Genomic DNA, 24,568 nt, shown 5'->3' on the forward strand with positions numbered 1-24,568 from the left:
ATTCTCAAGTACTGCAATCCCGTGATGCCGTTTTATTGGCGAATGTAGCGCGTGCGCGATTGAAGCTGAGAGAGGCCTTACTGGTCCAAAGCTTGTTTGCATCCCGCGTCCCTCTCCTTGAGGCAGTTGTGCCTTTTGGGGTGAGTTATTGGGCTACAGGTTTAAGGAGTTATTGCCCAAAACATAGAGGGGAGGAATGGTCAGGTAATGTAGCTCCCAGGACAAGATTCAGGGAAGAGCGGAGGTAGGGCGGGGGCGGAGAAGGTGTGTGCCCGGAGTTTAAAAAAAAAAAAAAGGAAAAAAAAAGGAAGGAAGAGTGTCGACCGCATGTTTCTTGCAAAATGGTGCGGTACGGGTAGATATTACTGTCCTGAAAAAAAGCATTTTCTAGTGATAAGTCGGAAGTGGGTTTCTGTTTACAAAGAAGAAACAGCTTATGGGATTCTTATGTAGCGTTGGTTCCCATGCACAGATGCAAGACGGTAGTTTATCGGCCAGCGTAAAACAGGGTTGGGGAGCATGAACTGAAAATCATATGTCTGTATAGTGCTTTGTATAGAGAGTTTTTCACAAAGAATTTGTGAGTGATAGCTGGTAGCCCTGAGGATGCTTCTGTTCCTCTCTTTCTCTAGAGGACGGGAAGATGAGCAGCTCTGAGGAGGTATCCTGGATTTCCTGGTTTTGTGGTTTGCGTGGCAATGAGTTCTTCTGTGAGGTGAGTTGGGAAGTTGTGTGTTGTGTGTGCAGCCATTGCCAGTGGGGGCTGGAAATTAGGAGTGTCGGTTTTTTTAAGCATGTGATTTGAACAAAGCCTTGAGAGGGAAGAAAGAGGGTTTTAAGTAAGTAGGATGCAGGCAATTTTAGAAACGTGTTACTTGGGTCTCAAGGAAGCTTGAGAAAGCAAAGTAAACTACAGGCACTTGAGAAGTCAAGATCAATTGGTTTCTAGTGCTTTATATCTGTTTTCAGGTGGATGAAGACTACATCCAAGACAAGTTCAACTTAACTGGCCTCAATGAACAAGTTCCCCACTATCGCCAGGCTTTGGATATGATCCTTGATTTGGAACCAGGTAGGAAATTCTGTTGCGTAATGATCTAAATCTGTTTGTATTGTGGATTACTTGACATCACAGGAACTTCTGAAAACCTGGTTGGCAGGTTATAACCTCTTGACCCTGCTCTGCCTCCTGGCTGCCCACCCTTGGTTGATGCTGACACACATGCTGGCAACATGCACTTGGCAGATATACAGGTGACATTACTCAGAAGACATTTTGGTGAAACTGTAGTCAGCACATGCATTGCTATACTTAGAGCAGGGCTCAGTGGATATGCTACTGGAAGCTCTTCAGATGTTTAATTAACATGTCTTCGGAGCACAGATGTGAATATTGTATTTTATTTTAATTATTTCTGTTTTTTAATTATGTTGATTTGAAACATCTGAGAAATGACACAGGCTCCTGTCATGTTTGAGAAATAGATAACAGTAACTCATTTAAAAGTTTCTGATCTTCATTTATTAAAATAAATCTATCAAAATATATTTTGTCATTTGTGTTACATTGTGAATTACAGTTAAAATTTAGTATGGCAGGAATAGAGAGAAAGACAAGAAGATTAAGAAAATACTGGATAAGTAAATGCATAATACTAGAAGTGAGGTACAATGGCAGTTGTATGGCTAGGAGGGCCTTTGCACAGCTTCATGTTGTGCGGCAGTTGTGCCCCTTCCTGGATCAGGAGGCTTTGCTCCTTGTCATTCATGCCTCAGTCACCTCCAGATTGGACTGTTGTAACACACTCTGCATGGGGCTGCCCTTGGAAGAGTATCTGGAAGCTTCAGCTGGTACAGAATGCAGCGGCGTGGGCAGTTATGTAGAAGAGCACATGTTTACATCTCTGCTGCATGGGCTGCCAGTTTGCTTTCGGGTCCAATTCAAGGTGCTGGTTTTGACCTTTAAAGCTCTTCATGGCGTGGGGCCGGGAAATCTGAGGGACCATTTCTCCCTGATTACATCAGCCTGTCCCATTAGGTCAAGCAGGGAAGGCATGTTACGGGTTCCAGTTTGCTTCCAGTTCAAGGTGTTGGTTATGACCTTTAAAGCCCTACATGGCATGGGGCCGGGCTGCCTGAGGGACCGCCTCCTCCTTATGTCAACCCATCCCACCCAATCATGCAGGGAGGGCATGCTGCGGACCACATTGGTAAGAGAATTCCATCTGGCGGGGTCCAGGAGGCGGGCCTTCTCTGTAGTAGCTCCCGCCCTCTGGAACTTCTTGCACCCGGAGGTGAGGCTAGCCCCCTCGCTCCTGGACTTCCAGAGGAATCTGAAGACCTGGCTCTGTCGCTTGGCTTGGGGTGGGGAGGAGAGTCATCATGTTTGGGGATGGCTAGTGCCCTAGAATGCCTGTTGCACACAACGACTGAGTCATCCTCTGTCATTTGTATTTTATTTTTATCTATAATTATTGTTTATTTGTAATTGTATTTTTAGATATTGTATTTTTAGATATTGTAATTTTATTGTATACTTATTGTTTTATTGATTATTTTGCTGTAAACCGCCCAGAGTTCCTCTGGTGGGAGGAGATGGGTGGTGACAAATTTGATAAATAAAATAAAAATAAGTTTAGCAGGTTAGGCTAGCTCCTTCCCTGCTATTGTTTAGGAAGTCCCTCAAGGCTTGGTTATGCTGTCAGGACTGGGGGTCTTTGGGAATGGGAGACATTGTCAGATGGCTCCACTGTGACTGACATTCTCACTGTTTCTGCAGAATTGGTATATTTTAAAATTTTGTGATAATTTAATAATCATTTTATCTTTTTATAATGATTGTTTTTATTTATTCACTATTTTTATCACATTGTACGCCACCCAGAGTCGCCTTGTGTGAGATTGTCAGCCATATAAGTGTGAGCAATAAATAAATAAATGTATGCAGAATCAATTAATATCCGATAATGTTTCAGTAGGAGAGTACAACCCTCTTCCTCTCTGCCAGGGCCACAGTGCGTTGCAGCAGAACACTTCCTTCTGTTTCTCTTTCAGATGAAGAGCTTGAGGACAATCCTAACCAGAGTGACTTGATTGAACAGGCAGCTGAAATGCTCTATGGACTCATTCATGCCCGCTACATCCTCACAAACCGTGGCATTGCCCAGATGGTAAGTAATGCTTTAGTAAGCAGGCACCCTGGAATTTATTTTTTTGACGTTCAGGGACAGTTGTTCCCAACCAGAGATTATGAAACCTAAAAGAGAGTAACTTTTTAATGTATACTGCAGATTCATCTAGATCAACCTTTCTCAACTTTGTCAACAGAAGTTACGAAATTATTTATTTATTTGTTTATTTATATTTCAAATTTCCATCACCGCCCATCTCCCCCGAAAAGGGGACTCTGGGCAGTTTACAATCAAATTTGCTTCATATGTGGGCCTGTATAGATGCATTAACAGTGTTCTTAAACTAAAAATAAAGAATGAAACCTCTTTAATGTGAAGTTGCCCGAATTTGAAATAATTTTTTAAATACATCGTGATCTCCCAGGGAACTCTTAGTGACCTCTCGCAGAACCCTGGTTGAGCAACTTTGCTCTAGAAGATTGAGTTAATTGGATAGTGCAGATTCACTCTGATGTTCCTTAGAGATTTCTCTGATTAATCTCCTGAGCCAGTGAATTAGTTCCTTTCCAATTTATGGAAAGGTTCCACTTTCTATACCGTTTTTCCTTCCCTATTTCTAGCTTGAGAAATACCAGCAAGGAGACTTTGGATACTGCCCTCGAGTTTATTGTGAGAATCAGCCTATGCTGCCCATTGGTGAGTATGTTATATTAAGGAGGAAATTATTCAGAGCTAATGTGTCTGTTTTATAGGAGGAGATCAAGAAAATAATTAGATTAAAGGATCAGGGCAAAGCAGTAGACAGATTAAATCATAGGATGCTTTCAGTTCAGGCTCTTTTATAACTAAATTCTTGAATCATCTGTTTTGGAAACCTGCAAACCCTTAGATCTTGGGACTGTTGCTGGAAGCCAGGTTGGTAAGTCTGTTCCGGAACCCATATCAAGTAACTTCTTTAAACTAATTTAATTTCTGAACTTCTATCTTACTGTACTTTGTCTTCATTGTTAGGTTTATCTGATATCCCAGGGGAAGCTATGGTCAAACTGTACTGCCCCAAGTGTATGGATGTCTACACTCCCAAATCTTCCCGCCATCATCACACAGATGGTGCCTATTTTGGAACTGGTTTTCCCCACATGTTGTTCATGGTGCATCCTGAGTATCGGCCGAAGAGGCCAGCCAATCAGTTTGTGCCCAGGTAAGACCCCTTCAGATGTGTAATAGAGTATATGGAATTTATTTATTTACTTATATTTCGAATTTCATCACCACCCATCTCATTCAAAGAGCGACTCTGGGTGGCTAGAAGTTCAGTCATCCCTAAGGTTATTGCTGCTGCCCAGAGAAGAAAGGGTGTAGTTCCCTAGGTGAAGGATCCCTTCAGTATAAAGGACAGAGTTGTGCTAGAGACTTCTCAGACAAGGCAGAACCGCTGTGGTGCTGGAAAGAAGTCTTGAAAACAGGGCTACTTTTTGAATGGGCCAGTGCTACTTGCCACTGTCCTCTGAGCTCATAAATTCCCATTTCACTGCTAGCCAGAGATTTTGGTGTTAATGGTTATAGCCTCCAGAGATTCCCTTTCAGTGAAGGTTGAAAGGCAGCCATGTCCAGCAGAAGCATCAGACTCTTTGAAAGGGCTGGACTGTGCTGCTTCCTAATACTTTGCATAGGAAGAGGTGCAGGCCAAATTCATTGCTAAATGTGATGAAACAGTGGAATGGAAGTGAAGGGAGGCAGGCAGGCAGTCCAGAAGCTAAGAGGATAAACATAAGGTGTAAGAGAGGCAGTTGACTATATGAGAGTAAAAAGAGGGGAAGGAAATGGAAATAACCAGTATATATTAAGCAAAGGCAGTTACTGGTAGTTCTTACAACAATTTAAACAATTATTCTGTAAATAAGAATGGAAACATATCCTGTATTATACAGAACATGATGTTACTGTTAGATCACATTTTAATTGCTTTAAACAACAGATCCTCTGAATGAATGAGGTACAGAATATTATAGCAACTCTCTTCCTACCCCTTACCCAGTTTGAGATACTATGCTGCCAGAAAAAGAAAAGAGAAGAACCTAAGAACTTAAAGTTTATCACTATGGAGCAAGATTTTAAAGTATATATATTTTTTTCTCAAAATAAACTTGGAAAAGCAGAATCTCAAAGTACATCTGAGAATGTTCCCTTTTGAGAAGTGTAATAAGACTTTGTATAGAGAATTAATAATACTGAGTATTTTATTGTCTTCTAAACCACAGTCAGTGGAGACCCTGATTTTACTGTGCTTTTCCTATCCTTGGAATTCTTAAGCCAAAGTCATTTTCCTGAGGCTTGTAGGTATAACACTGAGTGACTCCCACTTCTATCAAACTTGAGAGTTTAAAAAAATCTTAAGATTCCTTATCTGAACTGAGTATTCACACTGAAATCTGACAAAGTCTATATTTTAACTGAAATACCTGGTCACTATTTGGGTAAGGCTTTTAATTCTTTCTCCCCATCCCACTTTATTTTAACTCCTTCATTTCTTTATTTCAGACTTTATGGATTCAAGATCCATCCTATGGCTTACCAGCTGCAGCTTCAGGCCGCCAGCAATTTCAAGAGCCCGGTCAAAACTATCCGTTGATCTTCTGTGTCCAGGTGCCCAGGATCCATCCCTGAAACTTCCTTTACCCCAGTCAGGGCTGCTCATAGTTTGGTTTTGGTGAAGTCCCCTATGGACTGTTTGTCACTTTCAGCCTGATTTTTAGTCTCATTTCTGGTGCGTGGTTGAAATGAATAATAAAACAATTTCTGTTAATTCCCAGAAACACAGACTGTGACAGATACATTCAGTAGCCAACTTGAATGACATAATTTTGTGGGCTTTTTTTTTCTTTTTTAAAAATAAAAAAACTCATTAAAAATGTAAAGGTTGAGAATTTAGTTTTTCTTTGTTCTATAGAAAGGACTAAATTGTGTGAAGGAATGTTATAAGAAAAAGTAAAGAATTTAAGAAAAGAAATAGTTATGATTATACCAGAAATACATAAGTTGAAAGCTCTGAATTAATCTGGTAGAATCCCAGATCCTAAATTATAAATGTAATATTACCTACCACCCATGCAATTTTTTTTCACAATAATGCTCAGCTCAAGTATGTTCATAAAGAGCGAGGGATGATGAGCTATTTGAATCAATATACTTTTAAATTAGTAATTAAAGAAATAATGTGCTTTTTGATTTTGGGTTGGAAATATATTGTATTTAGCTTGGGAAAATTCCAAGTAACAGGAAATTCTGGGAATCTGGGTCCTGGGCACTCTATGTGAATTGGCATGAGGGAAAGGTGAATTACAAATAGTATTTCTAGTGTAGAGCATCATCTTTATGCCCAACCAATTTGATTTGTGAGCTGTTGATATATTGAAGAGAAGTTTATTTATTTATTTTCTATCCTGTCTTTATTATTTTTATAAATAACTCAAGGTGGCAAACATAACTAATGCTCCTTCCTCCTCCTGTTTTCCCTACAACCACCCTGTGAGGTGAGTTGGGCTGAGAGAGAGGGACTGGCCCAAGGTCACCCAGCCAGCTTTCAGGCCTAAGGCAGGACTAGAACTCTCCTACCGTGCCTGATTGGCTCTTGGGCTGAGAGGGAGGGACTGGCCCAAGGTCACCCAGCCAGCTTTCATGCCCCAGGCGGGACTAGAACTCTCCTACCACGCCTGATTGGCTCTTGGGCTGAGAGAGAGGGACTGGCCCAAGGTCACCCAGCCGGCTTTCAGGCCTAAGGCAGGACTAGAACTCTCCTACCACGCCTGATTGGCTCTTGGGCTGAGAGGGAGGGACTGGCCCAAGGTCACCCAGCCGTCTTTCATGCCCCAGGCGGGACTAGAACTCTCCTACCACGCCTGATTGGCTCTGGGGCTGAGAGAGAGGGACTGGCCCAAGGTCACCCAGCCGGCTTTCAGGCCTAAGGCGGGACTAGAACTCTCCTACCACGCCTGATTGGCTCTTGGGCTGAGAGAGAGGGACTGGCCCAAGGTCACCCAGCCGTCTTTCATGCCCCAGGCGGGACTAGAACTCTCCTACCACGCCTGATTGGCTCTGGGGCTGAGAGAGAGGGACTGGCCCAAGGTCACCCAGCCGGCTTTCAGGCCTAAGGCGGGACTAGAACTCTCCTACCACGCCTGATTGGCTCTTGGGCTGAGAGAGAGGGACTGGCCCAAGGTCACCCAGCCGGCTTTCAGGCCTAAGGCGGGACTAGAACTCTCCTACCACACCTGATTGGCTCTTGGGCTGAGAGAGAGGGACTGGCCCAAGGTCATCCAGCCGGCTTTCGTGCCTAAGGCGGGACTAGACTAACTCATCCTAGAAAACACCATGCTTTAGACTAGCTCGTCATACTCTGTACAACATGAAATTCCATTGGCCTACAATGCTTTTGCTTTATCCATATTCTGCAACAGTGCTACAGGTACTTTAATGCTATCATCTCTCCTCCTCCTGATGATTGTCCTTTCCAGTAACTTTTGCAGAAGGTAGGTATGAGTCTTAGCCAGGTGAAGTCACCTGGCTAAAAATGCTAAGCCATTAGACCCATTTCTTCCCCCCTCCAAATCCATAGAACTGTTTCTCCTGATAATTGGTCTCCCTTTGCTCTTTCCCTGTTCCTCTCATGTTTTCCCAAACTGTGGGATATATTGCAATGTAGGACGATTTCAGGTTATCTTCTTAATTCCTGCAAACAAAGTTTATGAAGTAAAAAGCAATTCTCCACTTCAGGATTGCAGGAAGAAGGAATAGCGGGAATCTGGAGAGATGTGGAGTGCCATAATTCATAGGAATAACATCTCATGCTCTAGGAAGAGGAAAGCCTGCTAGAAAAAGGGCTGTACAACTCCTTTTATGCTATTTTTGCTGATCAGCATTTGTCTCCGAGCTAAAACAGTCCAACCTGTGCCTTCATTTCAGGAGATGCATGAGCGCCACTGGATCATTAAGGGAGCATCAGCAATCTAAGTGGTTCTGCAATTCTATCACCGAAATTTCAACCTTTCTGGCATCTCTTTTCCTTGTATGTTCTTGAGCTTTGTAAGAGCTGCTCCATAGTCTGGGAGAATATCATAGCCTGTAGATTTTGGCCTCTGACTTCACCAGGGATAATCCCATACCCCAGTCTCCATCCCATGGGGTAAACTGAGAATTCTAAATGTCTGAAGTTAGAAATTTCTCTCTCTCTCGCAAATGCACATTGGACAAATAGTGCTTTAAAAACATCTAAATCATGCAGCTAAAAACTATTTTTGAAAGTTCACATATGTGACATGAACTTAATGGAAGCTTGTATACTCGGGAGGAGGTGGGCTGCATTCATTTGAATAACAAAGCAGAACTTTGGGGGAATATAATGTCACATTTCAAATTACCCCTCCCCCGTTGTCTGACTCCTAAAAAGACAGCATGAGCTAAGAAAAGCCTTTATGCCTAAGGATAACAGTTACCAATCAAAATAGGCAGGACAATTCAGGACAGATAATGATCTGGGCTTTCAAGAGTAAAAATACTTGTCACTTTATGATTTTAATAAAGAAAGGTGATTTATCAGTCCCAACTCTTTTGAAGTTTCTAACCTTCAAAGTTCCAGGATTGACTAAATGGATCATAGAGCAAAAGCTCAGCCTGAATTTCAGTGTTTCCTCATTGAATCTTTGATCATGAACAAAACCAGCTTTATGTTTTCTAATGGCAAAAGAAAGTGGAGACTGGAAAATTAACATTTTTCCCAGCTGTTTGATGTGAAACTGGTACAGAGCTTCAAACAAGGATTGCTTTATTATTTGTTTTCTACTATAAAATACAAATCCTTGGGGGGAAATAGAGGATAGAAATTGCATCTGCTTTTTAAAAAATATTTATTACAAATAAAATGTTCCTAACGTTCTCCCATTCAAGTCTTGAGCTTTTTTCGGCTTTGTTGCAAGCATAGATACTGGGCCTAGATCAGACACCACTTGCAGTTTTCTTTTAATGTAGGCTAGCTAACCCAGCTTTAGCCATAAATATATAAATACAAATGCAGTACATACAGTACTACGAACTGGAAATAATAGAAATATAGAATTCAAACACTGGGCTAAATAAATACGTAGAGCTTAGATAACCAATGTTTTTACTTTGCATTTTTGTGTGTGTGTGTGGGGTGCCTTCTAGTAACTCTCGCAGAATACCCACACCATAGATTTGAGATGGACAAATGCCCAGAGATATTAAAAAACATGGAAGTTTTTGATACTGTCTCTTGGCCTGCTGGTATTCCTCTTGCTACCTATGGAGACACCGAAGTTCTTTCTTTAGCCAGGCATTTTGAACACACCCTTCCGTTGAATTACAGTGAGGAAAGACTGCTAGGGTCGAACTGAAATGTACTGCCAGTAATTTTTCATTTTCTGAGTTGTGCAAGAAAGCAATCACAGAGGCCAAAAGGTTCCTGTGTTGAGTAAACTAGCTGCAATTTTGGCATGTTTGTGCATTTCCACAGCAGCTTGCGAAAGGGGGCAATTCATTGTTATGAATCTGAACTTAGGAGAGGTTGAAGCTGCCCAGTGAGGCGGCCAGCGCTCTGCTGAGGGTGGCTGTCAGTGGGGTGGTGGTGTCAGAATTTGACCTGTTGCCTGTAGTCGAGCACTGGTATTTAACATCATCAGGTCATTGTTGACCCTTGGCTATTGACATCAAGTGCATCAGGGACAGGGTGCAGCAAGGGCTTCCTTTGATACCAAAAATGTAGAAGTAACACTGTCTGAAGAGCTATGCAGAATGTAGAGGCAATACGATCCCTTCCTGGAGCACTTAAAACACAGTCTTACGCATGCAAGTCTCAGTGATTCAGTGGATTTGCTCAAAGATCAGTATAAATGGGTTATAGTCTAAATCCGCAAATCTGGATCAAGCTGCCATTTGATTGTCTTGTGAGAAATCTTAATTATGGCACTAATATTTTGAGGGGAACTACAAAACAGAAAATACTTTTTAAGAAAGGCTGTCTGCTTTCCTCTTTATCTTTCTTTTCCTATCCACTAATACCTAGTGGAGGTTTTCAGCTGACGTGTCAGTATTTTTGGCTACCATAGACTCCCCTGCAGTGTCAGCTTGCTATTCTAGGCTGCAGTCTCTTCACAGGCTTCTATTGCAATTCCTATATTTAATAGGAATGATTAACATTTCCGCCTGCGGCCTGCGTAAATCTCGATGCATTTTGCATAAACGTCCCCCACCCTAACCAAAGGTCTTAAGTGGTCCTCCTTGCGCCCTAGAACTGCAAAAACCGGTCCCGCCCCAAAGGCAGCCAATCCTCAACGCACTACTCTCCTGTCCACCAATCAGAATTGCAGCATGGGCTAAGGCCGCGGATGGGTCGTGCGCCGAAGGGCTGCTGGGAACTGTAGTCATATGGCTCTTCTTTAGCCGGCGGCCATAGAAATAGATTCCCAGGTATGATCAAGAGGGATTCTGGGAGTTGTAGTCTAAATGGACTTAACTTGCATATGGTCAATAAGACAGGTTTCTGTCATACAGCGAGAGAGCTGCAGAGAAGTAGGGCTTGGAATGGGACGTTGCAAACATTTTTAGTATTTCTACTGTTTCTATTTCTATTTAACACACACGCATGCACACGCCCTCTCGCGGCTCCCTCGATGAACGCTCATATCCCAGCTGGAAAACGCCGTAGATCCGTTCTCTTCTCCTCTCTTTAATTGGAGCTCAGCGCTTCACTCCTGATTGGCTGGCAGGAGAAAGCACCTGCAACTGAAAGCTATTTCAAGATTGCGGGGGAACGCCCTGGGACAGTCAAGGGGTTTGGGTTGCTTTTCAGCGTGCCCCGCGATCCCTCCGAAAAGTCGAAAAGCAATGGCAGTGGTGAGTGGAAGCGGCGGTGCATTTCTTCTGGGGCGCAGAGGTGCTGATGTTGGACAGTGCGGAGAAGGAAAGTGATGGGAGTAATACGGTTATATTGTTTAGGACAGTGTTTTTCAGCCAACTTGAAGATGTGTTGGACTGCAACTCCCAGAATTCCCCAGCCGGCTTGCTTTAAGTTTAAGTTGCCACGGTTTAAAAAACACTGGTTTAGGACTTCGTTGTTAGGAAAAAAAAAAGCATTTCCTCAGAAGCGCAAAAGTTATACTGCAACTCACGTTACAATATACTGAAGAGAAGTGGTCCATCTTGGCCATGTTTGTGTTCTCCCAAACTGGAGAGAGAGGCTGCGATAGCCTGCTTCTTGTTTCTCAGCCTTGGTCGGAGAGTTTATAGCGCATCAGATGCCGTGGATAACCGATAGATATCCAGCCAGATAAATTGCTTTTCTGTAATTTTGTCCAATCCCGTTCGAAAGCTGTTGTGAATTGAATATTATCTTGTGCGATGTAACTGTATTATGTAATGAGGAAAAAGTTACTTATTTTCCACTGCCTTGGATCTCCCACTAGCTTCCTTAGCTAAGCCTGGCTTCTGGCTGTAAGAAAGGGAGAAAAATACTCATTTTCTCTGCAGTGTGCACAGATATGCGTACAACTTAGTACTACACATGTTTGTGTACATACTTTGTCCTTCCTAAGTGAAAGAATCTGAAATTGCCCCAATTTCTTGATCTCCTGGGTTTCAGCACAGCTTCAGTCTTACACCAAATTGTAAACTTGTTTTCATTCTTTTCCTTATGTAAAACTTTTATGGAAAGCTGTGTGTGCTGATTTTCATAGGTACTAGTTGTTTTTCTACCCAGGATAACTTTCTTTATAAGCAAATTGAATCAAGCTTAAGGCAACTTAGCCTAAGCGAAACTAGCTTCACACATTATGCTAAATTATAATTGGGTTTGCTTAGTTTTGGCTTAACATATGGAACCCAACCATTTGTAAGTTGCAGTGTAATGGATTAGCATGATGTACCAATCATGATGTAGCCAATTGTGGTTTATTCATTAAACCATATGAAATAAATTGCAGTGTTGATGTGAGTACTTGGCTGCAGTCTATATGAGAGGTGGAAAATTTGTGGAAACCCTGAAGCGGGGGGAAAAGAGCACTTTCAGAATTTGAAATGTGTGCAATTTTTAATTAAAATAACATTTTATTTAATTAAAAATAAGCAAATGTAAGAGCAAAGGAGGGATGCGATGGCGCTGTGGGTTAAACCGTTGAGCTCCCGTTGCTAGTCCCAGCTCCTGCCAACCTAGCAGTCTGAAAACATGCAAATGTGAGTAGATTAATAGGTACCGCTTCGGTGGGCAGGTAATGACGTTCCGTTTAGTCACACCAGCCACATGACCACGGAAGTGTCTACGGACAAACGCCGGCTCTTCGGCTTTGAAACGGAGATGAGCACCGCCCCCTAGAGTCGGACACGACTGGACTTAATGTCAAGGGAAACCTTTACCTTTACCTAAGAGCAAAGGAGGTCCAAGTACTTTTTTGTGTGAAAAGAACTGTTCCTTTAAAAAAGAAACACTTGAAAAGTACATAATGCAACTCTTCTGCTGCTTACAGAAATTCCATATGTAGAATTTATATATTATATATTTATATTTATTACATAAAACATAGAAGTTTTATGTAAGGAAAACAACAAAAACAAGCCCTGGGGAAGGTTTACTTTCCTGATTTTCCCCCGTTCTTTCAATTCTCTGTAGCCTTGAGGTAACCACAGAATATTGATTGATTAAATTTTTGGCTAGAAGTTTAAATTCTTACCCGACACTCTTCTCTTTTAGCAATTGGTTGCTCACATGAAAATCAAGTCTGGGGATTGCATCAAAGTGAGAGGCAAGATAGAACCAGATGCTGAAAGGTTTGTCAATAATAGAACGATAGTTGCATTACCAAGAATATTGGGTTGGATGGATAGTGGGTTAATTCATTCCATAATAAAAGGACCATGGATCCATTTTTGTTCGGTGGATAGCTGGACCTCAACATGTCCTTTAAATGTATCATCTCTGTGTTGGGATTTTTTGGAGAACCTGGGTAGGTTTTAAAAAAATCACAATTTGTCTTTGTATGGTTAGTGATAATATTCCCTTCCTGAATGCCAAATAATACAAATTCCTTCAAAGGCTATAGCATGCTATTTAAAACACAGAGGCAGTGGAGTGTTTTGGTCTTTGACCTGGAAAAAAGCTGAGCTTGGAAGTGTTCCTGTAATTCATGTTTTCTTGTATCTGTGCATGTGGAATTATAGGCATTATCTTAGGCAATGTTTTTCAAACTTGGCAACTGGATGGACAACTTTAAGATGAGTGGACCAACTCCCAGAATTCCTCAGCCAGTATGTTGGCTGGGGAATTCTGGGAGTTGAACTCCACCCATCTTGAACGTGCCAAGTTTGAAAAATACTAATCTAAGGGCAGAGAGTTAAAATTTGTCTGGCACACAGGATGAGAATGTGAACATGTGTTGGCACATCAGGCTTAATCTTTGAATGACTCAAAGGTCCAGCATGTTGTATGAATCCATAAACTGGTTATTTCTTGATCAGATCACAAATTACTCTGGGGTAATTGTTGTGTAGTTGTCCTAATGGAGTCGGCTGCATTTTCTAATTCTGAAGAGAGAGGGTTAATTCTCCCCTGTGGTCTTGGTAAATGAAGATGAAAGCCCAGAGCGGCCTCACAAATAGGGCTGCTGTAGACATCCCGTCTTTATGGATTCATTATTTTTTTTATACTTGCACACATACCTGTGGGTGTAGAGGTCTGAATATGACAATAGAATTCTTGTTCTATGAACTAATGACCAATACTTACTCTTTCTAGTTTTGCCCTCAACTTGGGACAAGATGAATCTGAGCTGATCCTTCACTTCAACCCTCGCTTTGAGAGTCAGGGGGATGTTAGGACCATTGTTTGCAATTCCAAAACTTGTGGAGAATGGGGTGTGGAACTCAGGGAGTCAGAGTTCCCTTTCCATCAGGGGGAAGACATCAAGGTAAGGAAAAACTTGTTGGTCTCTCCTCCACTTGGTACCTTCCTGATGTGTTGACTTCAAACCCCAGCATGGCTACCAGACCTGGAGGGCACCAGGTTGAGGAAAGCTGAATTCTACAACTAAGCAAAGTAAAAGCACAGTAGCTTCTCAAGACAGATCGAAAGGCTGACATAGCTGGACAGATCGGTGGTATTGGTTGGTATTGGAGGGATTGGCTCTGCTTGAAGCCAGGTAATGTCTTGTGAATTAAATAAGGATCAAGGTTGTTCTTTTTCAAACCTCACAGCACTGGTGGTTTACCAGTACGAGAACACCTGGCTAAATTTACATGACATGGTAAGCTAATTTGCAGTTGCCTTCGGTGTTGTCTGAAGTTGGACATTTGGTTTCTTCGAAATGATAGTTTTTAACCAAGGTTTATTGTATTTACTTACCCCAGTGGTGTTCAAGGTGGCTCACAAAATGTTAAAAGAATAGAATATCAAGTTAAAAACACAGATTGAAGTTGACAGTAGAAAATACTGAAATAATTGAAGAACTTAAAAACGGGTGAAGATGCATCGTCATAGATTTTCTAAGTGTTGAGCAAATGAGGATCAGTGCAATTCCTACGCATTCCTTTGGAGCGACTCAGGAGAAAGCCCCCTCTGGTGTGCCAGAAAGTTGAGAACCTACAAAATCAGCATCTTTCCTGCTGAACTGAAGAGCTTGGCCCCTTCAGGACAGAGGAACCAGGACCAGAGATAATCGGCCTCCTAAGCCATTTGGAGGTCTAAGGGTTTTAGATCTTTATTTGTTCCCTACATCTTCCGGACACTTCACAAGGGGAACCTCACCTAGATCCCATTGCAGAAGACAAGATCAGCTGTAACGAAGGCATGGATTGTAGCTGCTAAACCCAGCTGGCTTAAGGGATGCAGCTGACGCTCTAGATGCCACTGTGCAAAGGTGCCACACCTGCCATCTGCAACTCCAGTGATGCCTGGGGCTCAAGGAGCACTTGCAGACTGCAAATACAATTCTTCTAGGAGAATGCAGTCCGAGCCAAAATACGTGAACTTTACACTCAAAATCTTGTTTCCAGTTTATCAGTAACGACTTTGTTTTGTCTGGATTTAATTTTCAATTTGTTCTCCCTCATCCAGCCCTTTATCACACTCAGGCAATGGTCATTGCTTTCTTGGAACTTGGATAAGCATCATAAAGCATATTGATGATATCCCACAAACTCTGGATGACCTCCAGTGGTTTCATAAAGATAGGAATTATAGCTTAAGATGCATACCAGTGACTAAGAACTCTGATAGAAGGGCTAATCTGAAGTTAAAGGTTCCTTCCAGCTTCTGGTAACAGACAGGAGAGGCCAGAGAGGTTCCAAAATTGCACAATGACTCTTCTGCTCCTGCATGCTTAGCGTGTGACACAGGGAGCCGATGGCTGGATTTACTCAGCATGCTAAACAAAACATTGACAAAACAGAATTGCTGTGTTTACAGCTTGCTTTGTCCAAATAAACTACACAGGTAGTCCTTGGTTAATGATGGTAACTGGGACATGGTCATAAAGCGTGATGTCATGTGACCATGCTGACTTATGATGGCAGTTCCAGTTGTGGTCGTTAAGTGAAATCCACACAGTTGTTCAGTGCGATATCACGTGATTGCTATTTGCGGCCTCCTGCCGGCTTTCCCGTTGACTTTGCTTGTTGGAAGGTGGCTGTGTAGGTTGCAGGTGGCGATCATGTGACTGGGAGGCTGCGACCGTCACAATTGTGAACCAGTCACCAAGTGCCCAAATCGTGATCATGTGATTGTGGGGATGCTGCAATGGCCTCAACTACAAGGAATGGTCGTAAGTCTCCTCGTTTGGTGCTGTTGTAACGTTGAACGGCCGCTGAACAAGTGGTTGTTAGGTGAGGACTACCGGTAGGAGTTTTAAGACAATATGAGTCATTCAGTATGCCGAGAAAATGGCTGGGTTCTCACAATATGCTGGCCAGTAAATGACCCAGCTCTGTTTTATGTGTTTAGTTTGATCAGTTTTAACCTTGGTTAAATTTGGGGGAAGCTAAATGTGTTGTGCCTATGTTATCTGGGTTGCAAAAATCTGGAGGATCGCTAGATGGTAGCAAAGAAAGATGCTCTCTAGTGGTATGTCTGATTGTGTGAAACCAGGACCTAAATTAATCCTGTAAACCATGATTAAAATTGGGCAGGATTACCAGCAGCTTTTGTATTGTGGTTTGATTTAATTTTAATGCTTTACCATTTGGTTTTAAAGCTCTAATTGTTCTTCCTTTGTGCATGATCTTTGTGTGTGTGAGCCTTCAGGTCAGTTTTTGACTCCTGGTGACTGCCTGGACAAGTCCCTGCAGTTTTCTTAGCAAGGTTTTTCAGAAGTGTTTTGCCCTTGCCTGCTTCCTAGGGCAGAGAGAGTGTGACTGGCCCAAGGTCACCCAGCTGGCTTTGTGCCTAAGGCAGGACTAGAACTCACAGTCTCCCGGTTTCTAGCCTGATGCCTTAACTCAGTATTTTTCAACCTCGGTAACTTTAAGTTGTGTGGACTTCAACTTCTGGAATTGGCTGGGGAATTCTGGGAGTTGAAGTCCACACAACTTAAAGTTGCTGAGGTTGAGAAACACTGTCTTAAGCACTACACCAAACTGGTGCTTGCTGCCTCATAACCTTTATAGCATCTAACAGTATAATAAACTATGTAAGCTTTGTCTCAAAGTACTTTTTTAAATTTCTTCCAGCTCTTTGTCTCCTTTGATGCCACAGAGGTGACAGTGAAAATGCCCAGGGGCCACGAACTCAAATTCCCAAATAGGCTGGAAGTGGAAACAGTGGAATTCTTCTCTATTGTTGGCGATCTTAGAATTAAATGTGTCAAATTTGATTGATCCCATCCCTTGTTTTGCACCTGGATATAAAACCTGTGTGAATAAAGTGAGACGATCCTTGCTTGATTCTGTCATTCAGTTTCTGCTAGTACATAGAAAGGCAAGTTTGCATTTGTTTGCATGCAATAAGTTCAATTCTGCTTCCTGTCAAAATAGGAAGAAATGTCTGCTAGGATCTTTTGAAACTAACTCTTTGAGTTAAGACATCAGATGCAGTTCACAAAACCTTACACCTTAAATAAAAGGGTTAGTTTCAAAGAAATATTGCCAGACTCTCTAAATTTTGCCTGCCCTGGACTAACACAGCTGAATTCTTACACGGTCCAAATATGAAGCTTGCTGGGGTACCTCCAGAGTTTGAGCAATTCCAAACTAAGTGGGACCAAGGAGTTTGTGAGGTTGCTGTATTACAGCTCATGGGCTTGGGCTGCTGGGAGTTGTAGTTCGGCATCCTGTAGAAGACTACCAGTTCCATACTCCTGGGCATAATGTATATTTTGAGGGACGTGATGCAGGAAGAGTCAACTAGATAGAGTAGCTTGCCTGTAAGTGGGAAGCACTGGATGTAGATTCAGTGAAGTTCCTTATAGTTTAAAGGTCATTTATTATAAATCTTACTTTTTCTCTAGAGCAGCTGTTCTCTTCCCCCCATTTTCCCCCCACAACAGCCTTGTGAAGCAGGCTAGCCTGGCGTCCTACACTGAATCTCCATAGCTGAGTGGAGATTTGAACCTTGGTGGTCATAATTTTAGGCTACTCCCTAACTCGACACAGGCGATCGCTGCCTGAGGTGCTCAATTTCTACAGACCTGCACACTGTCTTAAGAATATAAAGTGGTTTGCCTGGATTTGACCTACTGTAGGAGGTTATGCTATTCCAGCCATAGGTTGTAAATCATGGCTTATGGTTTGATATATGTTAACAAAAGCCAGCTAATTATGGCTTGTTTAATCCATAATTAAACTATGCTTAATAGTGAATGAAGCCCAACCAACTTCGGCTTGCCCCCTGCCCCCAATACTATTAGCTTCTGGAAGTTCATTCTACCACAGAAACCCCAATTCCTCTCTCGGTTTGAACCCCATTCTGTAAAGTAGGAGAAACCACATTTCTTCCATGGATGGGTGTCTAAGGGAAACTCCAAGTTTATGGAAGATAAAACAAAAATTGATTATATGCTATCAAGTCACTGTTGACTCCTAGTGACCACATAGATTTTCTCCATGACGATCAGTCCCCAGCTGGTCCTTCAGGTTTCCCAACAGTGCCCCCATTACCACAGTAACTGAGTCCATCCACTTGCTGCTGGTCTTCTCTTTCCTTCCATCTTTCTCAGCATTAGAGCATTCTGCAGAGAGCTGGGTCTTCGCATCATGTGCCTGAAGTAGGATAATTTGGGCCTGGTCATTTGTAGCTTGAGCGAGAACTCTGGGTTGATTTGTTAGATCGGTGTTTCTCAACCTCGGCAACGTTAAGATGTGTGCACTTCAACTCCCAGTGTTCCCCAGCCAGCATGCATGGGAGTTGAAGTCCACACATCTTCAAGTTGCCAAGGTTGAAAAACACTGGCCTAGTCATATTTCATGGGCTTCAAAATTGATAAGCAGGTCCTATTGTGTTTAATATTACCCTTGCTTTTATTGCAATGTGGGATGGGACCCCAGAGTAACCTTTATAGCACCACCACTGGCTGTGATGAGCATCACCAGCTTGTTCTGGTGTGTGTTGGTGAAGAGACTAGCAGTGTATCCCATCTCTAGCTACTGTCACTGCCTTTACGTGTTGTACACTCCCTAGCACGTGATAGAGACAGCCACTAAAATGAACAAGTACAGGTATTCCTCGACTTATAACTATACTTGGGACCAGAACTCCAGTTGCTAAGCAAGGTGGTCATTAAGTGAGTCATGCCTGATTATACCACCTTTTTTGCCATGGTTGTTAAGCAAATCACACAGTCATTAAGCGACTCCAGCTTCCCCTATTGACTTTGCTTGTTGGAAGCCAGCTGGGAAGGTCGCAAATGGCAATCACATGACCCCAGGACACTGCAGCTGTCACAAATACATGCTGGTTGCCAAGTGCCTGAATTCTGATCACGAGACCGCAGGGATGCTGTGACGGTCATAAGTGCGAGGGCTGCCTGTAAGCCTTTTTGGTGGGATTGGAAGATAGCAATGCTCGTCCTATTTTTCCTGTTCTCCCGTAGGCTGTCCTTTGTAGGAGTTACAAAAAGCAGAGCTCTCCCTAACTTTGATACCCACGGATTATTGCGTCTTCTGGGAAGGACGAAAGTGGCCTTCAGGTTCTCAGCATCGGCGCCATGAGTGAGCAGAACACCAAGAAGTTCTCCTTGGAAGAGACGTGCTCCATTTGCTTGGAGTATTTCCGTGATCCTTGAATGTGGGCACAATTTCTGCCACCACCACATTGTGAAATACTGGAGGGAGTTTGCATCAAACAACTCAGTGCAAAGTGGTGACGGAGTCTAGGTGCGTCCTCGCAAACAAACCTCTGGAAAAATTTGCTAAGTTGCTCTGACAGCTGAACGATGAGACAGGAGGGAAGCAGGCCTGTGAGAAACATCAGGGGCCTTGGAAATACTTTGCAAGAATCACCAAGCCCCCATCTGTCTGGGGTGTGAGGAATCCACAGAACCTGAAGGTCACAACACCATCTCCCTGGAGCAAGCAGCCCAAGAATTTGAGGTGGGTGGATGGGAATCCTCTGTTTCTAAACTAGTGGAATAATAACGGTCTGTTTTGCAAAAACTGTGGAAAAAACTTGGGACTGGAAAGAAGGACTACTGTTTGAGGGATGTGCCTAGGATCAAAGGTAGGCAACCTTCTCTCTCACCAGTCTTCATGTGGTTCTTAGAGCTCCCTTGGATTAGATGGCATTGGTCCCCCCCCCCTTTTCTTGATCAATATTCAGACTACCTCTGCGTATTGAGCAGCAGTTAGGATGTGAACCTCTGCAGGTAGATTGGACTTGGTTACAACAGCTGGGGGCTGCAACATGAAGCCAATTCAGCGGCCTGCTAGAACCACTGAAATGGAGCAGAGCTTATAACACAGCTTAGAAGCTGGAACAGAAAAAGAAAAGTATCTTAGATAGCTTCAGTGAGCATGCCAGAGAAACACAGGTTATTGCTCTTACACATTCAGCCCTCCCAAGCATAAAGAATCACACGCTTAGACACATTAGGTTAAGAAGTAAAAAGAATCTTACTGACTTTATTCTTTGTTGCTTCTGCTACATCCATCTTGGTGAAAAAAGATGAAGTTTCTTTGTTCTTCTTTCCTTTCTAATTACATAGTTTGCCCTAAACTCTCAGCCCTACAGCTGCCAAGAGGTGTGTGAAAGAAAGGGGCAGAATCCCTCATCAAGGCCCAAGCACATGGCTCTGATGAAGAGAGCAGCATCCATGCTGCCTCTCCCTGGGTGGAGAAGGGGGAAAGAGGAAGTGGGAGTGGCAACAAACAGCTTCCTCTGAGTTGCATTTTGGGCAAGTTAATTTACATGTTAATGAGGCATGCTGGATTTGCCAAAACATCCAACACAACAGAAGAGTGCAATATTGAATGCAGAGTTCCCATCATTCCATACTGGTGTTTTTTACTGTCTAATTTTCCATGTTTCCTCTGCCCACATGCCCTCAAACTCACCAGAGCTCAGTTCTCAGTTCTCACTGAGCTGTGTATAAGCCCCTTTGCAGTCCACAGACTGACTGACCTTAACCCTAACCAGCAACGCCCTTAGATAAACAGCTTCAGGTAATGACCAGGAGAGAGTCTCTGGAGGCAGACATAATTGACGTTTGGGGAGCTTTGCCAGGTTACAAGCAGGAGGATCTGTTGAAGAAACTAGACAATCATAAGCAAACTTTTATTTGCAATGTATGAAACAGCTGTTCCATTAATCAGTTTGGTTTCCCCAACCCCTACAGATGGTTGATTGATATGTGCCATCAAGTCAGTGTCTACTCTTAGCGACCGCATAGATAGATTTTCTCCATGACAATCTGTCCCTAACCTGGTCTTCCAATGGTGCACCCATTGCCACTGGAAATGAATCCATCCTCCTTGCTGTCCTTCTCTTTCCACCTTTCCCAGCATTAGAGCCTTTTCCAGAGAGCTGGGTCTTCGCATAAAGTGTCTGAAGTAGGATAATTTGAACCTGGTCATTTGTGCCTCGAGTGAGAACTCCAGGTTGATTGGTCTGATGATCCACTAAGGGCTTTAATTATGTAGTCACAACTGCCATCTTGACTTGCCATCTTGACTGGAAACCACGGCAGCTTTCCATTAGTTCTGCAACCCTTCATGCACCTGGTGTTTTTGAACTTTTGCCAACCTTGGTTGCCCTGCTGATGTCTCCCTCTAGCGCTCAAGGGATGGTTTGGTTCCTTTCCTCCCAAAGTTGGATTTCTTACAGAGGCGTCACCACAATCTTTCTGTCTTACTGCATGGTTTTGATATGTGGCATATTTAATTCATGTGATATAAGTTTCTGTGCCACCACAAACTTCCTATCTTAGATGGTGACTTTGATGTAGTAGCCAAGCTGGCTGATTGAAAAAGAACGGAGGAGGAGGAGGAAACAGGATACTACATTCAGAGAAGGCAAAGGAGTTTTGATGGCAGTGGGAAAGCAATGGGCATTTTAAGAGTAGTAAAGAAAAGCAGAGGATAAGAAATTAATGAAAGGGAAAGGAGTGAATGGATGAAGTTGGAGAAATGTAGGTCTTCTAAAAGCTGCTGATTTTTACAGGAGAGCCAGTTTGGTATAGTGGTTAAGGCATGAGGCTAGAAACCGGGAGACACTGAGTTCTGGTCCGGTCTTGGGCATGAAGCCAGCTGGATGACCTTGGGCCAGTCACTTTCTCTTAGCCCTAGGAAGGAGGCAATGGCAAACCACTTCTGAAAAACCTTGCCTAGAAAACTTCAGGGACTACTCCAGGCAATTGCCAGGAATCAAGACTGAGTTGGAAGCACGCATGCACCGCAGAGTTTACAGAACGGGCCCCAGCACAGATTAAGTCCTCATACTTTATAAGCAGGGTCTCTTGATTGTCATACCTGTACCCCCCAAATGAACAAATTCTTTATATTTTAGTTTAGTCTCTCTGCTATTTTGCATACTGTCATATCTGTATTTTATAAAGTAACCTCAGTTATTTTCTTATTCAATGCTGTGTTTAAATAAAATAACTCACAAGCTTTATTAAGGGAACTGTTGATGTAAGAAGGGCCATCTGCATGTCAGTAAGGGTGGAGGGAGAATAATACAGAGTATTAAAAAGAACAAATGAAGACAGTCATATAATCAAACTTTGGCTTTCCTTCCCCAGAAAGTTTGAAACCTGGATTTTCCCTGCAGCCCGGTAAGTTTCTTGACCAGAGTAGACCATATTTAGGAAAGAGGGAGGCTGTTTAGACCTCTTTGTTGCCATTTTAATGGCATTTAATTCAGGAAAAGTTACTGTCTCCCTCTATGCGCGTGAACTTTCAGAGGCAGAGGATGAAAGAGAAGGTCCCCATCTGATCACAACTGCCTTCTGTGGCTTTAAAGATGCTTTTTAAAGAGTGGGTGGGCTACCTCTATGATTATATTGTTTAACTATGGTTTTTATTTATTGTGAATTTATATTTTGTACATTGGCTATGAAGCCATTAGTGGACAGCTAGGACCACTGAATGGAGCAGAGCTTAATACAGTGAAGAAGCGCACACAGAAAAAGAATATTATCTAAAATAGCTTCAATGAGCACGTTAGAGAAATACAGGTTATTGATCTTACACACTTAACCCTCCCAAGCATAAGAATCACACACTTAGACAAAGTAGGTTTAAAAGTAAGTAAAAGAATATCTTACTCATTTTATTCTATCCAGTTACATTTTCATTCAGGAAAGATGACTACTTGTTCTTCTTTTGTCCCTAAACTTAATTTACCCTCCGCCCTCATTGCTGCTGAAGGCTGCACGGAAAAAGGGGAAAAATCCTTCCCTAGGCCCATGCATGTGGCCAAGATGGAGGGAGCTGCAAAAGCATGCTCCTTCTCGTCGTGGAAGGAGGAAGGAAGAGGAAGTGGGAGGGACAACAAACAGCTTCCTCAAGAAGCATGGAGAATTGCATCGTGGGACAAACTCATCTACATGCTAATGAGGCATGCCGATTTGCCGGGACCTCCAACAGGCTAGAGCCCCTTTTGGACTGAGGCAGTAAATAAATCCCACAGGTGGATAAATAACTAAAATCTTTTTCAGCCTGAGGTTTCATACCTTTTTAAAATTACTTTTACTAGAGCCAGATGTGGATGGGGGGCAAGGTTTCTTTTGGGGGAAATGAAGGGAAAGTGAAAAAAAAGATACATTAAAATTAGCCCAAACCATTGCATTTTGACAAGACAATCTGGCTGTCCAGATTTATTATTTGGGGCGGGGGGTGGGGAAGAGTCAGAGAGGGCAGCATATGGGCCAAAAATTGCCTTCATTGGTTATGAGCCATTAAGTCATTTTCATCTCCTAGCGACCGCATAGGTAAGTTTTCTCCATGACGATCTGTCCCTAACCTGTTCTTTCAGGTCTCCTGATGGTGCCTCCATCACCACTGTAACTAAGTCCATCCTCCTTGCTGCTGGTCATCCTCTACTTCCCTTTGCTTCCCCTTTCCCAGCCTTAGACCTTTCTCCAGAGAGCTGGGCTGTAATATCTGGCCTGCATAGACCCAGTTGACCTCTAGAGGGCAGCGTAGAGATAAGAAAACTCTCTGCTGCTGTCTAGTGGTGTGAGAGGTAAATATTTTAATGTGTAAATAAGTTCAAGCTAGTGAGCAAAAGCAACGCCATGTTAAATACTTAAACCAACACGAAGTCAGGAGGAGATAGTGGGGAAAACTCATCAAATGATAATGAGGCATGCCGATTTGCCGGGACCTCAAACAAGCTAGAGCCCCTTTTGGACTGAGGCAATAAATAAATCACTTATCATGACAATGGCTAAACTCATCATCTGGTAATGGCTAAACTTATCAGGGCAACGGCTAAACACATCACCTAATATGATAATGGTTTAAAACAAAGGCAACCGGAAGATTGTAAGTCTGAGAGTACCCAGCCAATGGGGAAACGGATAAAGAGGAGCGACGGGACAGGAAAATGTATAAAAATAAACTTGAAATATTGTATGGTGTGGCTTTTCTTTTGGACACGTTGCATCGCGCTCCTGGAAAGTCCACCACGCTTTGCAAACTGTAGAAGCTCAGAGAGAGAGTGAAATAAAGTCTTTTTCTATTTCTAAACTCAAGGACTGTTGGAGTCTAATTTGTTTCGAGTTTTGTCGCTAACAGTGGTCATCCTGAGGATTTTGCAGTCCATAAATGGCACCCAGCCATGATGCTTCCTTATCCCCATCTTTTTCTTCTTCCATCTTTCAGTAGTGATAACTTTAGACAAGGAGACAGCTCACCCTCAGCATATCCTGTCCGGGGACTGCAAAAGTGTGAAGCAGGGAGACAATGCTCAACATGTGCCAAAGACTCGTAAACAATTTGACAGAAGC

General features: G+C 42.8%; 3 protein-coding genes and 1 pseudogene across 3 annotated transcripts in view; 3 read left to right on the forward strand and 1 right to left on the reverse strand.

The window, feature by feature from the left end:
• Window positions 1–21,560, reverse strand: part of LOC134488915 (regulator of G-protein signaling 4-like) — a 257,964-nt gene extending 236,404 nt beyond the window's left edge. Inside the window, exon 1 of the mRNA XM_063291270.1 lies at window positions 21,553–21,560. The gene's annotated coding sequence lies outside the window, so the exon portion shown is untranslated. The remainder of the gene's footprint in view (window positions 1–21,552) is intronic.
• CSNK2B (casein kinase 2 beta) lies at window positions 20–6,049 on the forward strand. Its single transcript, XM_063291267.1, has 7 exons — window positions 20–140; window positions 633–715; window positions 970–1,072; window positions 3,055–3,170; window positions 3,752–3,827; window positions 4,143–4,332; window positions 5,673–6,049. The coding sequence occupies exons 2-7, from the start codon at window positions 644–646 to the stop codon at window positions 5,761–5,763; spliced, it is 648 nt and encodes a 215-aa protein (XP_063147337.1). The 5' UTR covers window positions 20–140; window positions 633–643; the 3' UTR covers window positions 5,764–6,049.
• Window positions 9,196–10,100, forward strand: LOC134489879 (zinc finger protein 862-like; annotated as a pseudogene).
• On the forward strand, window positions 10,606–17,050 carry LOC134488914 (galectin-1-like). The gene is made up of 4 exons (XM_063291268.1): window positions 10,606–11,039; window positions 12,889–12,965; window positions 13,930–14,101; window positions 16,857–17,050. The coding sequence occupies exons 1-4, from the start codon at window positions 11,031–11,033 to the stop codon at window positions 17,001–17,003; spliced, it is 405 nt and encodes a 134-aa protein (XP_063147338.1). The 5' UTR covers window positions 10,606–11,030; the 3' UTR covers window positions 17,004–17,050.
• Window positions 21,561–24,568: the final 3,008 nt, after the last annotated feature.

This window comes from Candoia aspera, chromosome 2 (genome assembly GCF_035149785.1).
Source record: "Candoia aspera isolate rCanAsp1 chromosome 2, rCanAsp1.hap2, whole genome shotgun sequence".
Taxonomy (NCBI): Eukaryota; Metazoa; Chordata; class Lepidosauria; order Squamata; family Boidae; genus Candoia; species Candoia aspera.

What these genes read in the sequence shown, in the direction of transcription:
- CSNK2B (XM_063291267.1), top strand. Translation starts at nt 644, where the DNA reads ATGAGCAGCTCTGAGGAGGTATCCTGGATTTCCTGGTTTTGTGGTTTG. An exon ending in GATCCTTGATTTGGAACCAG is followed by an intron (nt 1,073 to 3,054) that starts GTAGGAAATTCT and finishes TTTCTCTTTCAG; the next exon opens with ATGAAGAGCTTGAGGACAAT. An exon ending in ACCGTGGCATTGCCCAGATG is followed by an intron (nt 3,171 to 3,751) that starts GTAAGTAATGCT and finishes CCCTATTTCTAG; the next exon opens with CTTGAGAAATACCAGCAAGG.
- LOC134488914 (XM_063291268.1), top strand. An exon ending in ATAGAACCAGATGCTGAAAG is followed by an intron (nt 12,966 to 13,929) that starts GTTTGTCAATAA and finishes TACTCTTTCTAG; the next exon opens with TTTTGCCCTCAACTTGGGAC. An exon ending in ATCAGGGGGAAGACATCAAG is followed by an intron (nt 14,102 to 16,856) that starts GTAAGGAAAAAC and finishes AATTTCTTCCAG; the next exon opens with CTCTTTGTCTCCTTTGATGC.